The 16617-nt window shown below is 39.4% G+C and overlaps 1 protein-coding gene across 1 annotated transcript in view; it reads right to left on the minus strand.

Annotated features, from left to right (window-relative positions):
- IL1RAPL1 (interleukin 1 receptor accessory protein like 1) overlaps positions 1–16617 on the minus strand; it is a 1127404-nt gene that overhangs the window by 417961 nt on the left and 692826 nt on the right. The window contains exons 4-5 of the mRNA XM_034754902.1: positions 11021–11207; positions 8550–8703 (exon numbers count right to left, since the gene is read on the minus strand). Coding sequence (XP_034610793.1) covers positions 8550–8703; positions 11021–11207 — 341 coding nt within the window. The remainder of the gene's footprint in view (positions 1–8549; positions 8704–11020; positions 11208–16617) is intronic.

Genomic DNA, 16617 nt, shown 5'->3' on the forward strand with positions numbered 1-16617 from the left:
TTTTTGTTTTTTGTTTGCTGGTGTTGCTGAAATATGCCATGAAATATTTTGCAGCATTGAAAGTCAAAGTGTACTTGGTTTGCTGTGATGTGCTTTTCTTGAGACAGATCTTAACAAGAGCCAAATCCCTTTGAGAGATGCCTGGGAAAAGCTGATAAAAACTGAGGGCCATATACTGACACCCTTACTTGTGTACCTTACACTATTGATTTCAGTGGGATTACTCCTCAAGAATAAGGCACTACTTTATGTAACAGAAATTGACCCTGAAAAAAGACTTGATGATTAAGGCCCAGGTGATTAGCTCTGATATCATTTGCAAAGGTACTAGTACTTCTTACTCTTAACTGAATTCAAAAAAATGCATTGATGTGATGCTAAAAATTACAAAAGGCCAGGCTGGAATTGCATATATTAATGTTTAACAGCAAGGCTGATAGGGCTCGATTGCATATCCTGTATGTTTTATGGTATACATTTTACAGGAGAGACTTGATCTTGCAAAGGGATCCACTGCATAGCCCCTCATGCCCAGGTTGATTCCCTTTGACTTCAGTGGGACTCCATGCTAGCAAGATGGATCTGCACTTGCAGATACCTTTGTGGGATGGGCACAATGAGGTATAATATCAAATTAAACATTTCAAGAATAAATCAGGATCAGAAAGTGTTTATGGCCCATGTTGTGTTCCTTGGCCTAAGTTAACCATAATATCTAATTTTGGACTGTTGCTAGGAATTAGAAACATGCATTTATTTTTAAAATTCCAATTAATAAATAATTTGGGTGATACTATTCAATCTGAAGGTATAAATGGTCACAAAAACTCTAATATATAGCAGTTTTTCCTTTATAGATAAACCTATTACACAAAACCCAGCAAAGCCAAGTGTTTTGTTTAAGTGAATATTTCTGTTTGTGATATCCTATAAGAATAAAAAAATATCTAATTTATAATTTTCAATTTAGATAACACTTTCTAAAACAGATGTCACTGGAAGAAGGAAATTGATTCAGATTGCTTAGACAGTAGCACATTTCTGATAGGAGATAGAGATCTTTTCACTAGCACTAAAGAAAAATCAAAGGAAAAGGAAAAGTATTATCTGACATAAATTTACTTTATACTACTCCAAAGGGTACATAAAGTAAATTTACAATTATTCTCAGTAAGGAACAGGCACTAAGCAGTGACTGAAGATGTGAACCTTCTACCAATAAATTTTAAAAAATGCAAAACTAGTGCTATTAAATAGAGATTTTCTTGTTTAACCACTATTTTCAGCACTAAATACACTAGGTATTTTAAAAGTTCCTCTAGAGCAAATTCTCAGTCTGGTTTGAAAAAAAAGATATATATTTGTATTTAAACTCCCAAACCAGAGATTGCACCACAGCCTTTGCTTCCACTTCTGCTTTGAGATGGGCTTTAACTTTGATGTTAATATACAAGGTATTCAGAGCAGCAGCAGTGAAAGCACAGTTCACATTACTAGGTTGGGACTTTGATAGTGATTCCCCATCAGAAGTCTGCTTGGTGTGGGAGAGAAACAAGCGCTGCAGTGCATAGAAGAGTAGAAGGGCATAGGGCTCACTACCTGCTGTCTGCTGGCAAGATGTGTGTCTAGGCAGAAACACGGAGGAAACGAAGCTGAGCCACTATTACGCCATAATTTTTAATAAAACAACAAAAAACCCCAACACCACCACTCTTAGGAGGATTTGTCCCTAAGCAGCTCTGGAGGCTGCTGCTCCATTACTTGTGTCAGGCCCCATTCATCCATCAAAACTTTTGTGAAGATGTTCAACCTTCCACAAATCTAGGGAACACATAATTGAAACTACAATTATGCACCAGCTGAAAGGAAGGAAGGAGGAGCCTAGAGAAGTCAGATGTAAAAGGACTGCTCTAAGGCTGCAGCTGTTCCAACTTCCTGGACATAAATAACCAGCTGTTCAAAAAAAGCATGTTGGCAAAGGCTCCTACAAGATGGTGACCCGAGCAATTCAGTGGTGGGCAGACAACCACAGAGAGAGCAGCTTCTAGGGAAACAGTTGAATTCCCAACTTTCTGAGGGCCTGTGTGGAAGACATCATGAAGTCTCCAGGTTGGAGCCAGGGTGTGTATGAAATAGTTACGTCCTTTGCTTTCCCTTAATATTGAGTTACGAACATTAAAAAAAAAAAAAAAAAAAAAAGCAGCTGCTTCTTTTCCCTAATCCTTAGCACCAGTGCATCACACATCCTGTATCACAGCTGACATAATATAAAAGTATGCTCTCTGCCGTGTTGTATTGTATCATACCAAAGTATCATGCTCAGTAATACTCAGTATTCCATGTGAAGTGTATGGTACAGGTAGAAGAAACAGGATAGCGGTGTTCTCTTCAAGGCTCTGCCACAGACTTCTGAGTGACATAAAACAAGTCCCTTAAATCCCTCCATACCTCATATTAGTGAAGATGACAATATATAATAACAACATAATGCTTATTTCATTAATGATCACATGATGCACAGAAACTATAGTGGTAAGCACCAGAGAAATATGTATAACTAACATAGAGAAGTGCTTTCAAAGTCATATAGGAAAAGAGGATTTAATTTCTTTTCACTATAAATATGATTTACAGCATCTGTCCTTCATTTATGATCTACAGCATCTGTCTTTCATTTATGTGAATGTGTATACTTCTGTGATATCTAGTATGGAAGGTAAAGTTGATATAATAAGCGTAATAATAGAAAGTGATCTTTTAAAGCTCTTACAAGTTAACTACAACTGTACCTAGACTTACTTACTTATGTTTTCAAGTCATCACACTTTATCTTCTCCATTTACATTTATGGCTAATATTTCTTTTACTAGGAGAGCAATGTACCCCTGGTTTAATACTGTCATTTATTACCAGTCAAGAAGCTTTCAAGAAAATCTACATTTTTACTATGCTTTCAATATATTTAGATTTTACAGTGTGTAAAACAGTGCCTGAACAGTGCCTAGCGCCAAACATATTTGTGGACCCCCATGGAGGCAGTGGAGCATGGCATGGTGAGGTCAGTACCCAGAGCAAGGGGCCAGCCAGGGGCAATGGGGCATGGCATGGCAGGGGCGGCCCCGCTCTGTCCAGCCAAGTGCGAGGGCACTATTTACAAACCGGCAGTTGCCAGACTCTCAGTGGCCTGCCCGGCCCTGTGCTACCAGCGTGCCCCTTCCCCTCGGGGGAGGGCCCATGCTGCACCACACAGCCCCCACCCCCAGACTCCCTATGGCCAGAGCCCCGCCCCCCCCGGACCCCTCCACAAATGCACAGCGCCCTGCACAACACCACCCCTGCCCAGTGCCCACCTGCCCACAACCCCACCACAACTGCCCAGCACCCCCCACAGAACCCTCACTCCCTAGTGCTGCAACACACACATCTTCCTCGCTCCCTCATAGCCCAGCGCCCCCCAGACCTCTAAGAGACCCACTCCCTGTGTCATAAATATAAAGGGAAGGGTAACAACACTTATGTATTGACACCTGATTAGAAGGACCAATGGGGAAAAAAGATACTTTAAAATCTTGGCGGGGGGTGGGGGAGGTGTTTGTGCTCTCTTTGTTTGTTCCCTCTCGGGACAGAGAAAGACACCAAGCAGGTAAACCAGCTCCTAAAAAAGATACCCGAAATGATACATCTAAAATTACAGAAATTGTAAGTAAAGGCAAGAAAAAGCATTAGATTATCTTTTGTTTTAGCTTGTGAATTTTCCCTATGCTAAGAGGTAGTTTATTCCTTATGCCCTGCCTCCCTGCCACACTCACTGGCCCAGGCTGAGCTGGCAGCACAGTCAGGGCTGGTCCCACGGTGGGGAATCGCTCCAGCCCCTGGGGAGTGGTGCGATCAGCCAGGCCAGGACCTGCCCCGGCCGGGCTCCCTGATGACCCACTTGCCTGGAGAAGCCCAGCCAAGCACCCTCCACTCCTGTTGTCCCCCCTGCCCCAAAACCAGCTGAGACCTGAGACTGGCCAGGCTTCTGCACCAGTCCCAGGTAGCTCAGTTCTGGGAGACAGGCGGGGCCCCACAGGTGGTGGGAAGCAGAGACTGCCTGGAGCCAGAGGTGCACTGGGGTCCAGCCAGGGGGCAGAGAGAAGCAGGGAGGTGGGGACGGGGATGGAGAGGAGCCCTCAGCCAGCTGGCGGGCAGGCTGAGAGGAGCAAGCGATGGGCAGGGGGAGCCAGCGGGGTCTCAGGGCACAGTGCAAGCGGAGCAGGCTGGGGCCCCTTCTGAGCATGGGCCCGATTCCATGGCGCCACTGGCGCCATTGTAAACCTGCCACTGCACACACAGAGTGCCTTGATATCACATTTCCTCTTCAAGTCTATCTATTTTAGGAACTTACACGGCCCCTATTATTGTAGTATCTAAAGCCCAGATCCTCCAAGGAATGTAGGTGCATAAGGGACCTAAATACTTTGGAGTATCTGGGCCTTAATGCCTCGCAATTTTTAATGTATTTATCCTCCTGACACTCTTGTAAGGTAGGGAAATGATAATATTTCCATTTTACAGATGGTAAATCAGGTACAGAGAGGCTAAGAGAGTTTTCCCAAGGTGACTTGGGAAGTCTGTGGCAGAGCAGGAAGTAGGTCCTCCAAGTTCTAGGTTAGTGCCCTAACTACTGGATCATCTTTCCTATCCCATAATAGTGTACAGAATACTGAACTTACTAGATACAGGAAAGATCAGTTATGACATAGACATTTCATTTTAAATGTTGTTCTTATTAAGTAACTTTATCTGTATAAAACTAGATTTCCAATAGCCCTATAATGTGAAAGATGGATTTCAGTGTAAATTGTTCACAGCTGACCTATTCATTCTAAAGTGATCTAGTTGCCAAAGCCTTTTTTTACCCTGTCATTCTGATCTGGGCTCTGGACAGCCAAAATGGAATGAAAATTTTATGTAAATAAATTTGGCAGAAACTTCCTGCAATTATGTTTCTCCACCCACTGCCTGATTCACCTGGCTGTTAGATGAGAAAAAACAAAAAAACAAAAAATTGTGTGTGCGTGTGTTTTGTTTTAATCCACTTCTGCGTTTGATTTAAAACAGCCACCCTGTCGCCAGCCAGATGACCATCCCTTTTTTGTAGCATTCACTATTTTACTTGATGATAGGAAAAGGTATTAATATAAAGGCCTAAACCTTTATCCTCGGCCTCAATGGAATTATAATGATTTATTCTGGTTGAGCATCTGGCTCATGGATTTCACATAGCACATTCTACACTGGATGGAAATACAATACACCCCAGGAGAGTTCTTTCCACCACAGAGAGAGGCAGGAAGCCTAAAAGACCATATTTATTAAACATGAATACATACACACACACACAAACACCAGAAAATAACCACACATTCTCTGCATCAGAATATGGAAAAACAGGCAGAGGAATAGTTGTAGATTATGGAGAGTCACTAGTTTCCAGCTAGATGTGCTAACCTTACATAATAAGCCTGATTTTGAAAATACAAACTGTAAAACTAAAGCAATCTGCATGGGTTAAAGATATCTGGAACGTTTGGGATAAGTTAGGCAAAGCATCTGGTAAACATGGGGCAGGGGGTTTGTCTCAGAAGCACTACTCTCATTGCTTTCACTTTCTGAACACCTCCATAATTTTGGATTTGTCTAGTTGTAAGTCACAAATGGCTTGGCATAGTAACTTTATATGTGTTAGGACTGGTTCTTCTGACTAGTTTCTGGGGAAGGTAGATTTTTTAATGGAACTAGCTGTCAGTCATAGTTTCCATATACATTACAAACTTCAGGAGTTTATAAATGATGCAGGGTGATAAAGGGGGGAAGAATAGGCAAGGATGAAAGGTGTCTCAAGGAGGAAGAGTGAGAGGATAAAAGGGACAGATCAGTGAAGAAAAGGGTCCCATCTATCAGTCTATAAGTCGGCCCACACATATATTCACTTGATATGCCCTACAGCTATATAATTCTCTTCCCCTATGGTGGGGGAGTGCTTTTAGATAGTTCATTTATAGCTAATTTAGTAAAAGGTGTCAACTTTATGTTTTTAATCAGGATGGGACATTTATTCTCCTACTCCTGAATTCAAGTCTAAACTATTTTTAAACCCAGCAGAAATAATCTCACATAAATTGCAATGTATGTCACTTGGAAAATAAACTCTCTTTCATCAGTACATAAACAGAACATAAGACATATTTAATGTCAGCATGTCTTCCTACCAAACACAGATCACAAGTCAAATAATAATATAACATGGTTACTGACCATAGCCTATGGCATGTATTAAAAAAAGAAAACTGATGATAATACCAGAGTATCTATTTCTTTAGCTTAGTCACATAAAATATAAAGACAACATGTAGAACTACAGTAATACCAAAATAAATAAACTTGCTAAGATGCTCTGCAACAAATTGGTTCTTACATCTTCCCTGGTTGTCAGATCCAAAAATATCACAGTTCTCCTCTCTTGATCTCATTCATTTTTAAACACTTCAAAAGTAAGCCAAGTCTCTTCTTGAGTGGTCACACTTTAATTTAACATTAAGTATAGAGCTTTTTCCCCAGCAACTACAGAACTGACTAATGTATATTCTTTCTCACAAATTATGTGAGTGCATGTCTTCATAGTGCTTTTATTTTTTTTCCTTTTGTGGTAGCTGTAGTTTTAGTCTGCTTCAAACAACACTGCACACCAAATTTGCCAATAAGATATATTTTTGCAGTGGAAGCACCATTCCAAAGTGATTGAGAGAATACCGGGGGGCTGAAAGATTATGTACTACTCAAGTGCATACATCATACATTGAGAAGATAATTGGCAGCCTTATTTTGGAGTAAATTAACTACAGCACTACTCTATCTCTGCTCTCCTTCATGAGAGTCAAACAGGGTATATTGATATTTACTGTTAGCATAATCACTAGAGAGTAATTGCCTGCTTCTAGTCACTAAATAAATCAATTTCATATACAAGAAAAAATATGGAGAGAAACTGGATATTGTGCTTAAAGAAAACATGATTGATTGTCTGAATTTCTCTCAAATCAACACACGGTATGATTTCCAGATATATAATGACTAATCTAATAAGTGGAAATTACAAATCATGAGGTTTATGTTTAGCTTCTCATATTTTGGGTGGAAGTGGTGCAAGATGGACAATACTGAGATTCATTAGCACATAAGAAAACAAATTTCCAATAAACTCAGAAATGTTTCCACAATTTCTGATCGAGGCATACTATAAACACCGTAATTAACTGCCAGATGCGATATATTTATATTGGACTTAGCAGAGAAACAAAGAGAACCTGACGTGGATATTCCTGCTCTAAGATTCTTTTTTATATGTTTTGTTTCCTACTCCAAACACACTGCCACTAGCTTCTTCTTTTTTTTTTTTTTTTTTGGTGTTGCTGAGACAACTAAGAATCTATTTCACCTTCAATCCACAGGGAAAACCTAAACTTTGCCTGCTATTAAGGAATGTTGCATTGGAAATGACATGAAGTGCACTGCAATCTGAAGACCCAAGATATAGCACCTATATCATCTCCCAATATTACCAGATAATTCTAGAAATCAATTCAATATAATTTTTCCTTGAATAGCGCTGTGCCATATTCTTTCTAAATTAGGACTAGCCCTTGTGATACTGAGGTTTGGAGAGGAGGGAACAGCTGAAAAACAGTTGGACTAACCCTTATGCAGCGAGGTTGTTTTCTGTAATAGAGTACATTGCTATTACAATATGTGTGGGATCAAACAATGATGTAACTTGTGTAGGAACATTGAAGGTTTTAATGTAAATGACATTAAAAGCATCTTTTCCCCTGTCACCAATGTTATGTTTCAGAAGATATAGCCATTGTAGGATTTCTTTTTAATTAGAACTAGAGCTAGATGGATATGGAATACATGGAGTGAAATTCTGGCCTTAATGAAATCAGTGTGAGTTTGCCATTAACTTCAATGGGATCAGAATTTCACCATTGGTATTCACAGGTGTGCACAATATGATTGATCTGCTGGATGGTTGTGCAGGTGGTCCTGATGGAGAAGAGTCATGGTTGTATTCCTATGGAAGGTCCTCTTGGAATGATGCCGCTCTAACATAGCAACGTCAGTTCTAGAAGTGTTGCCTTCAAAAGGCAGCATTACACAAACAAATATAGTGGGCTCCATCATGTTATTTTCTGCCATAAATAGCGTAGGCTACCTATCCTACCAAAACACTGAACACCCTCCCCATTTCCCATTCAGAAACCTGAGCTGCCTACAGGTCTCTAAAACAGGCCCAAACCTAGACCTCATTCAGAATGCTGTGCACACTAATTGGAACTTTGTAAGATTGTGTGGGCACATCACCTAGGCAAGGATAAACAACAGTCATCAAAACTTTTGTCCCTAGCTAAGTAGTTGCAATGTATATCACAAATGACCTAAAACAAAAAAAAAGGCAATGTCTTTCTTTACAATATCAGAAAAAGATATTAGGATCCTATAATTACCTGTAACTGTTAATTCTGTAGTTCTTCTGACAACAAAGATTCCATATTTTAACTCACAAGTATAATTTCCAATGTCATCTTCTCTAACCTCCCGGATGATGAGTGTGTCCTTTTTGAACACAATACTCGGTCTCCATGTTTTTGCCTTGCATTCCTGTTCAAAGACAATATAATACACCCATGACTGAAGTCCTTGTATTTAAATATGGAGATTATTGACAACATTGCCCAAGTCAAAGAGCCTAGGAAATGGCTTAGATAATTACTTACGATATCTCACATAAACTGAGTCACCCAAATATTCTACTTCATTGAGTCACATGAGAGCTGTCTGGATGCCAGAAAGGCAGGGAATTTATTCCCTTAATGATGATGCTCTGAAGTAATATTGTTAAAGAGTTCCCATTCTTCCTATCTAATTAATATTGTTTCTGGGACTATTACATATACAGAAAACGTCTATCATCATTATGTTAATGACAGCTAGAGGACATGGGAAGTCATTGTAAAGCAATAATTAATCAAAAAGGAGGGAAGCAGGATCGAATGAGAAAACAAGGAAGAAGCAAGTTGCATCTCCGTACCTGAAATCATCTTAGAATTTGCTTTGAAAGGTTTTACTCATCAATGATCTTACTATTGACTCAATGAGATAACACAATGTCTAATTTGTACTATTTATATATACAAAATATAATGTGTCCCAATTTTAATTGCTACTAATAAAATTCTATATGTTTCATTCTTGCTGAAATACATTCTTATTTTGTTGTTTAATAAGTGAGCCCATCCGCAAGATTGAAATTTGTTTTGGTCTAAGAGTTGTGTATGTGTTGGCAGTTTTTACTGGTTCCCTCTCATATGGTTATTTTTTTTCCTCTTTTTTTTAAAATTTGCCTTATTAGATTTCAAATAATTAAAATAAAACATGATATAGCTGCACGCTTTTGGATATTTTTCAGGGTTTTCCAAATTTCTTCATCTTTCTAAGAAATAAGGTACAGGCCAATGGACTAATGTCTTTGAGACTTTTGATGTAACAGTACAAAATAATCTGCTCATTTTGCCCAGCATAGCAGCTTGCTGTGCATATAGTATATAGGCTAGTTTTGTAAATGTCATTCGGTCTGTTTGTTAAAATAGAAATATGTCCATGCACATGATAACCCACAATGGTCTTTTATGAATCTTTGCAACCTACCAAGGGAAAATAGTTTTTAACATTTTAAATCCTTAGATATATATTCTATTACATATTTTAAATCTTAGATAGCATATTTCAGATGAAGCTACTGGTTGGACTACATAATTATTACCCTACATTTTCAGAGGCAGTGGCTCAGCCAGAATCCTCCTAGATCATAATTCTTTATAATCACTGGACAATACAATTTACAAGTACTCATAGTGAGGCTAGGTACATCTGTGTGTTTTTATAATTAGAAAGCATAGTGAAATACGTTTCAACTGGAAAATGACAGTTAATTATTCCTGTATACACAAACTTATTTCAGGTTTACCTATGAGATCAGAACTATTTTGGTTTATCCAGGAACTAGGGTACATTAAAAAATATACCCTACAATGTGCAAAGTGCTGAGCACCCTCAGTTCCAACTGCAGTCAATGGGAGCTGCATTAAACAAGGACCTCGCAGAACCAGGGCCTAAATAACTCTCCAGAAAAGCAAATTAATGCACAATGTTGAAATAAAGTTATCAATAAGCCATAGAGAAATATGGGTACTTTAAGTGCAAGCTAATTTTCTATCTGGGACATCGTCGTTTCCCTTTTCTTCCCCTAATTGTGCAAACAATGGGCAGATCACAAGCCTTAAACATGAGTTTTTATTCTTGGAGAGATTTGAAGTTTTAATGTTATTGAAAACATGGGATTCTTGTTGAATTGTATGAGGTACAATTTAAATTGTGTATGCAGGTAAAAAATGTGCACAGCTTCTTCTTGAAATAATGTTTTCGCTTCATATCTTTCTGAGTGAATTTCATGTTTGGAAATTGAGGGTTCTACTAGCACAAGCTTGAATCTGGCATAGTGCAGACAATTGCTGTGTCTGCTTCCCCACCCAGCCTTACCAATGTGTATCATACCAGACCATCCTGGTAACATTTTTTCTTTTCCAGTTTTGGACTTTTCAGTTGAAAGAGGACCACCAATTATTTGGTTGTTTTGTGGTACAGCTAGATGGGAATAGGAAGATACCAAATAAGGAGTTTTCAATGTTACTTAAGAAAGTATTTGAATCCTTGTCTCTACAACTAAAAAGCTAGTATATTAAAACACTCTACCATCTAGTTCTTTTTTCATCCTATCCCCCCTTGTCTTATTATTAATGTATCTTTAATCCATCCAAGCTATATATCACATCCAGATAAATGTTGAGATTATTGAAAATGCAGCAGAACTTGACATAATATTTTGTTGAAGGCAACAGAAGTCTTCTGTATTCCTTACCTTATACCACAGGATTTCAGGCTCTCTATATAGAATTAAAAAATCCTCTATGTCAGGGCATGAGATTTCCTTGCTTTTGCTAAGTTCAGCTTTTTCAAAGTACTTCATCTTTGAATTGTAGCAGAGTCCAGTGTCATTTTCACCCACTGTCAGTGAGATGGATACTTTCATACAGTAAGTAGAGTTTCTGCAATATAACACAAATAAAAATAATGGGTCCAGTGTGAAAAATAAATTCCAGTCACATAATTGTTTTTGATGCAGTTATATTCATTGTAGGTAAGAGAGAGAGAAATCAAACTATTCTTGCTTTATGTCTTTTGTGTGTAGTCCTTACTTATTCAGAATAGGCTCTTCTCTTTCCAATCCCCACCTCAACCACTAGATTTTAATGTAATAATAATAACTGGCATGAATCCATGAATCAACCCTTTCCTTTCCTCTGAATTCCCTTCCCTCCATCATTATAGTCCATCCATACTGTTTATTGGCGGGCAACTTCCTCCTAAGTAAAGGCCAAGAAAAGCTTCATGCACTAACCAGCAAAGCACCATAATCATCCTTCTGCCAAACACTATTACAACAGCTCTCTGAGGTGAGCAAATCAGTTTACTGCACAGCAGCCTACTGTCAAATTGGAACTTTTGGCATCACACCATGAACTGGTGGGTTAGCCCCCCCACATTCATCAAATGTAAGCAGGTTTTCAAGTGAAGCAGTAATTAAAAATATAGTTTTAAACATCATTTGATTAAAAACCAGCCTTGTGGCCTTTCACCCCATAGAAAACAGTTTAATCTCAGTGTATTTTAAACTAGAGGACTACCAGTTTGTTTACCTTAGCCTCTCATCCCCATATTCCCAGGACAAAATGTTACCCCTGCATTATCCTCAGCTTTCATTAGCTTAGGCTCTGTCCTGCAACTTATTACTTTCCTTTGGTGGCCATATGTTGATATGCCAGACACCCAGAGACTGGGGAACATTGTTCTGCTTTCCTCATTTCACTATGTACTTTAATTAGTCTCAAAGACAAAATGACTTGAAAGGATTTATTTTTTCATTTTGGTTTTCCAGATGGGCAGGATGAGAATGTCTAAGGTTGAGTACTCTCTAGCAGTACACTGTGACAGTGCAAGCATCTTCCCCTACTGTTCTTTAAATGCATTTGACCCCTAATCTGCTGAAAGTGGCTCCTGCAGAGAGCACTAAGACATTTTTCCTTTACTTATTTTCACTCTCAGACTCTGTGAGATGACTGCTGATTTACAAGAGTCTAGTGTATATCTAGCATTGCAGACTCTCAAAGATAGCTGCATTTTCAGATTGCCTTTAGATGTCTTAATACCTGTTTACTCTTTCTGTTTATCAGGAAATGATTAAAAGGCTAAAAGTAAGGAAAATAGCATACAAAGAGCACCACAGCCTCATTTCTAGAAGAAAATGTAAACCTCAAAGGCACTATTTATTAATTACTAATAAGAATATCATTTCTGGAAGCGCAGTAATTCTGTCAATGACCTTAAATCATGCATGTCTTTTCTGGGCAGGAAAGGCAACAAATATAAAATATCTTCCCCAGAGTGGAGTCAGCTTGTACTCCCATCCTTGGAGCTATCCGATGCTTCCCGTGTATACTTGTGATTGGAGTTGGTAAAACTACTGTATCCATAGCAAACAATTTAATTATTGAATACAGATCATTCCTAAGTCACACATTTTCCTAAGTTGTGACCTAAGTCTGCCGATATTGGTATTTTTTTTTTCTTTTCTATGATTGGATGACCTAACCTTTGTCAGAAGAAGGGGGCCAAAGCAATTCACCAGGGGCATGGATTTTCTCACTGTAGGAGTATGCTACTGGGAGACAGGTAGAAGAAGATAAGCAGGCATGGGGAATTTAATTAGTACATTTTAAATTTTCTTCTTTCTACATGTCTCCATTATGTTGCATATATCACCCCATGATTTGAAAATTCCTTCCTAACAGAGGCAGAAGGGAAAATCACTTAACCTGTAATTCTGCTTTGCTAAAGAAACCAGCTAGGCAGGAATCTCACTCTTGGTTCACATCTCTCTGGAACACATCACCCTGTATAAGAGTTATTTTTTCCTTCCTGCCTAATCAAAAGCCCTGTCCTGCTGAGCATATGCCAACATCAGGTACCACAACGGCACTGGAACAATCCAGCTGGTTCCCTTCTAACGCCGGTCAGCACAGGAAATGGTGTCTCTAAGCTTTAACCAGTGCAACTGCCCTAGCCAGTTAGGTTCTGGGTACTCTTTCTAGTGTATGTTCGCAATAACTTGGTTTGCTACAGATCACACTTTTTTCATTATTTTCTCTGCCATTTCTTCCCTAAGGTTCCTTTTGAGGCAAGTTTGAGGTTTCATCCTCCCAACTAGTCATTTCCTTGGCTCCCAGCAGAAAGCACCATGGGGATTCTCATGTCAGCTAAAGTCTGGACTTTCAAACTCCTTTCATGATATTCTGGGCAGAAAATGCAATGCAGACCTCTACATTTTATGATCCTGTTTAGGATGAATCCTAGTCTGGGTGTATCTGTGGTTTGAGGAGAGATGTGGCACCACAGTGACTCACAGTTTAGTGCATAAGCACTTCAGATGAAACTGGGTCCATCTGCTCAAATAGCGGATAGGGTTCCAAAGTGCTGATGCTCTCAGTTATGAAGTGCCAAGCCCAGAGTCTAAGGTGCTGACATGTCCAGGCTGGGATACTTAGACAACTGGATTCTATGACATAGGGTCCCTCAAAAGCACTTTCTACTGGGAGCTCGAAGCAGCATAAAAGGAGCATAAAGCTTTAGCATCCTTCACATGACATGTCTCCCTATATGTTTTTTTCCACTGTGAGCCTGAATAGTAACAGCACTGACAAGGAGGCTCATATGGCACTCTGCCAGGAGCCCAGGTTGCATCCAGGCCAGTCTCGCTGTAGGGAACCGTAGAGAAAACAGAACAAAATAAAATGATGTGAGCCGAAGAAAACCAGGTTACTGGACTCAGAGAACCAGAAAAAGATGAAAAAAAATCAGTCACTCCCTAATGGCCTGAGACAGTTAGGTCTGCAAGGCAACAACTCCAGTGGGGAGGTGGTTTGTTGGCTGACAGCAGCTGGCCTAGAAGTAGGTAGAGCCCATGAGCTAAGAAAATGTGTATCGTGTAGCAGAGCCTTCAAGTTAGCCTACAAGTGGCTCAGAGGGTCAAGAATCTTAGAACTAGGGGAGTTTCCTATATGACTATCACTGGAGGCATTATAGCAAACAGAAGCCTGTACCACTGGTAACTTTAGAGAAATTTTATATTCCACTGAAGACCAGATTGTATTGTTTGAATAGAACAGTTATTGTATTTACTTTTGGTTTTCATTCTTCACAAGGTAACTACATTTTGTGCAACTTCTGTATTCACTTGAGCTGACAAGAGGATTGAATCCTGGACCTTCAGCAATAAAAGAATGAGTTTCTATTACTGTAACAATAATTACTATAACAACAATGCTCAGTGCATCATGAGCCTTGCAAAGACACCTGACATGACAAACTTTGCATTGGATACCACACAATCATTTTATAAGGATGAACATGGGGGTGCTGTGTGTTCCCCCCGAGATACAGAGCGTCACAATCACATTTGTGGCCCAGCCACCAGACAGGGATGAAAACTGACACTGGGCTGGAGTGGGTTACACATATAACTGCACAGTCCTATTTGCAAAGGCTGCATATCTTTATCTTTCTCATTTGTCTCCATGGCGAGTCTCTGGCAAGGGGCTTAGGAAACTATGTTAACTGTCATATTCTGTATATAACAATATTTTATAAAGCCTTTTTGGGGCAGAAACTATATCTAGTTCTATATTTGTACAGCTCATAGCCCAGCAAGGCGAATATGCTGATCAGGTCATCTGTCTGCTACTGTTAAATAAATGTTAAAGAAAAATATCTAGCAAGTATATTGATTCATTTTCCCAGGCTGTATTTTCTGCCATCTATAACTATTCAGTAGAATTACAGTGTTCATTCCTAGTTGCAAAGGGAGTAGACATACACCCTTGTCCAACTCACTGCAATAGCACTAGACTTCTGGCCACAGATTTTGGGAACACTGTCAGTGACTGTGTTAATCTTCCCACCCCATATTCCACTCCAGTTTTAACTGCATTTCTGTGGCACTCTTTCCTGCCTTACTACTTCATCCTTTTTCCATCGGTGGTGTTTAATTTCCTTAGATATACACACAGAAGTGTGCAGAGAGAACACAAAATATCAAAGTCTTGTTCATACAGGCCACAACCACGAAAGGATTTCCATACACCATCCACTCATTCTCTATCATTTAGAGCCCTTAACATCTTGACTGTTAATTGCTGCCTGATTCATCTAAATGCTTCTTGGTCGGAATATGTATAGCACATTGCATGTGCTACATTACTTCTAGATTTTGACCCTGAAGTGAGTGTGATAGGGAAGGAAAAGGAAGTGGAGATGGGGTGGAGGAGGTGGGGAGGAGGACGAGGGCTGTATATGAGCTCTGAATGGGGACCTGGGAGAACACGTAAGTGTGCATGTGTGGGTGAAGGGAGGAACATGGGATACTGGAAGGCAGGAGGGAACACCGGGAAAAGTTATTTAAGATAGGAGGTGTCTGGATGAGAATAAGCAGAGTAGAGAAAAGCTGTGCTTTTATGAATCCTGGGCAAAGTCATAGTTCAAACTCCATCTCCTGAGAATGGCACAGAACCCACCACCATGTCCTCACCATTTCTGCTTTGTTTGGGATTTTGGATGTGGTGGTGTTTTATTTTTTCCTATTCTGCTTCTCTGATAAAACCTCTCTCCTTCCCTTCCAGATCCCAAGCTCTCAAGGTGCATTCCCGATGATTGTACATTCATACCTAGTGTGACTAGGCAGATATATACAAATTCACACAAGTAGTTGTAATTTTCTCTTTCCACAACCACCTGTCTAACAATTTCACTTGTGTATGTTCACAGAAAGCAAATACATGAGATAATGAATAGTGTTAGACAGAATTTGCAATATGTTTGTGAATAACTTTCTCCACTATTTGCCCATTTTTACCCATGACATCTATAAGTCATATTTCATATCATAATATCCGGATGCACAGCATGGATAGAAGCATAATGCTTTTCAGGTCACAATATTTCTCTTATATCTGAAGCAGATGTACAGGTTTAGATTTTAGCTTTCACCAGCATGATTCCAGTATTTGGAAGTGAGGAGCATTTTAGTAGACTGCTCTGTTGTCATATCATGTGATTGTTTTGTGGTGATCTAACACTCAGAAATGCAATCTAGATGGAGCTACTATAAGGTGGGTGCAAAACTGGTTGGAAAACCATTCCCAGAGAGTAGTTATCAGTGGTTCACAGTCATGCTGAAAGGACATAACAAGTGGGGGTCCCCCAGGAATCAGTTCTGGGTCTGGTTCTCTTCAATATCTTCATCAATGATTTAGATAATGGCATAGAGAGTACACTTATAAAGTTTGCAAATGATACCAAGCTGGGAGGGGTTGCAAGTGCTTTGGAGGATAGGATTAAAATTCA

The sequence above is a fragment of the Trachemys scripta genome, chromosome 1 (genome assembly GCF_013100865.1).
Source record: "Trachemys scripta elegans isolate TJP31775 chromosome 1, CAS_Tse_1.0, whole genome shotgun sequence".
In the NCBI taxonomy this organism is placed as follows: Eukaryota; Metazoa; Chordata; order Testudines; family Emydidae; genus Trachemys; species Trachemys scripta.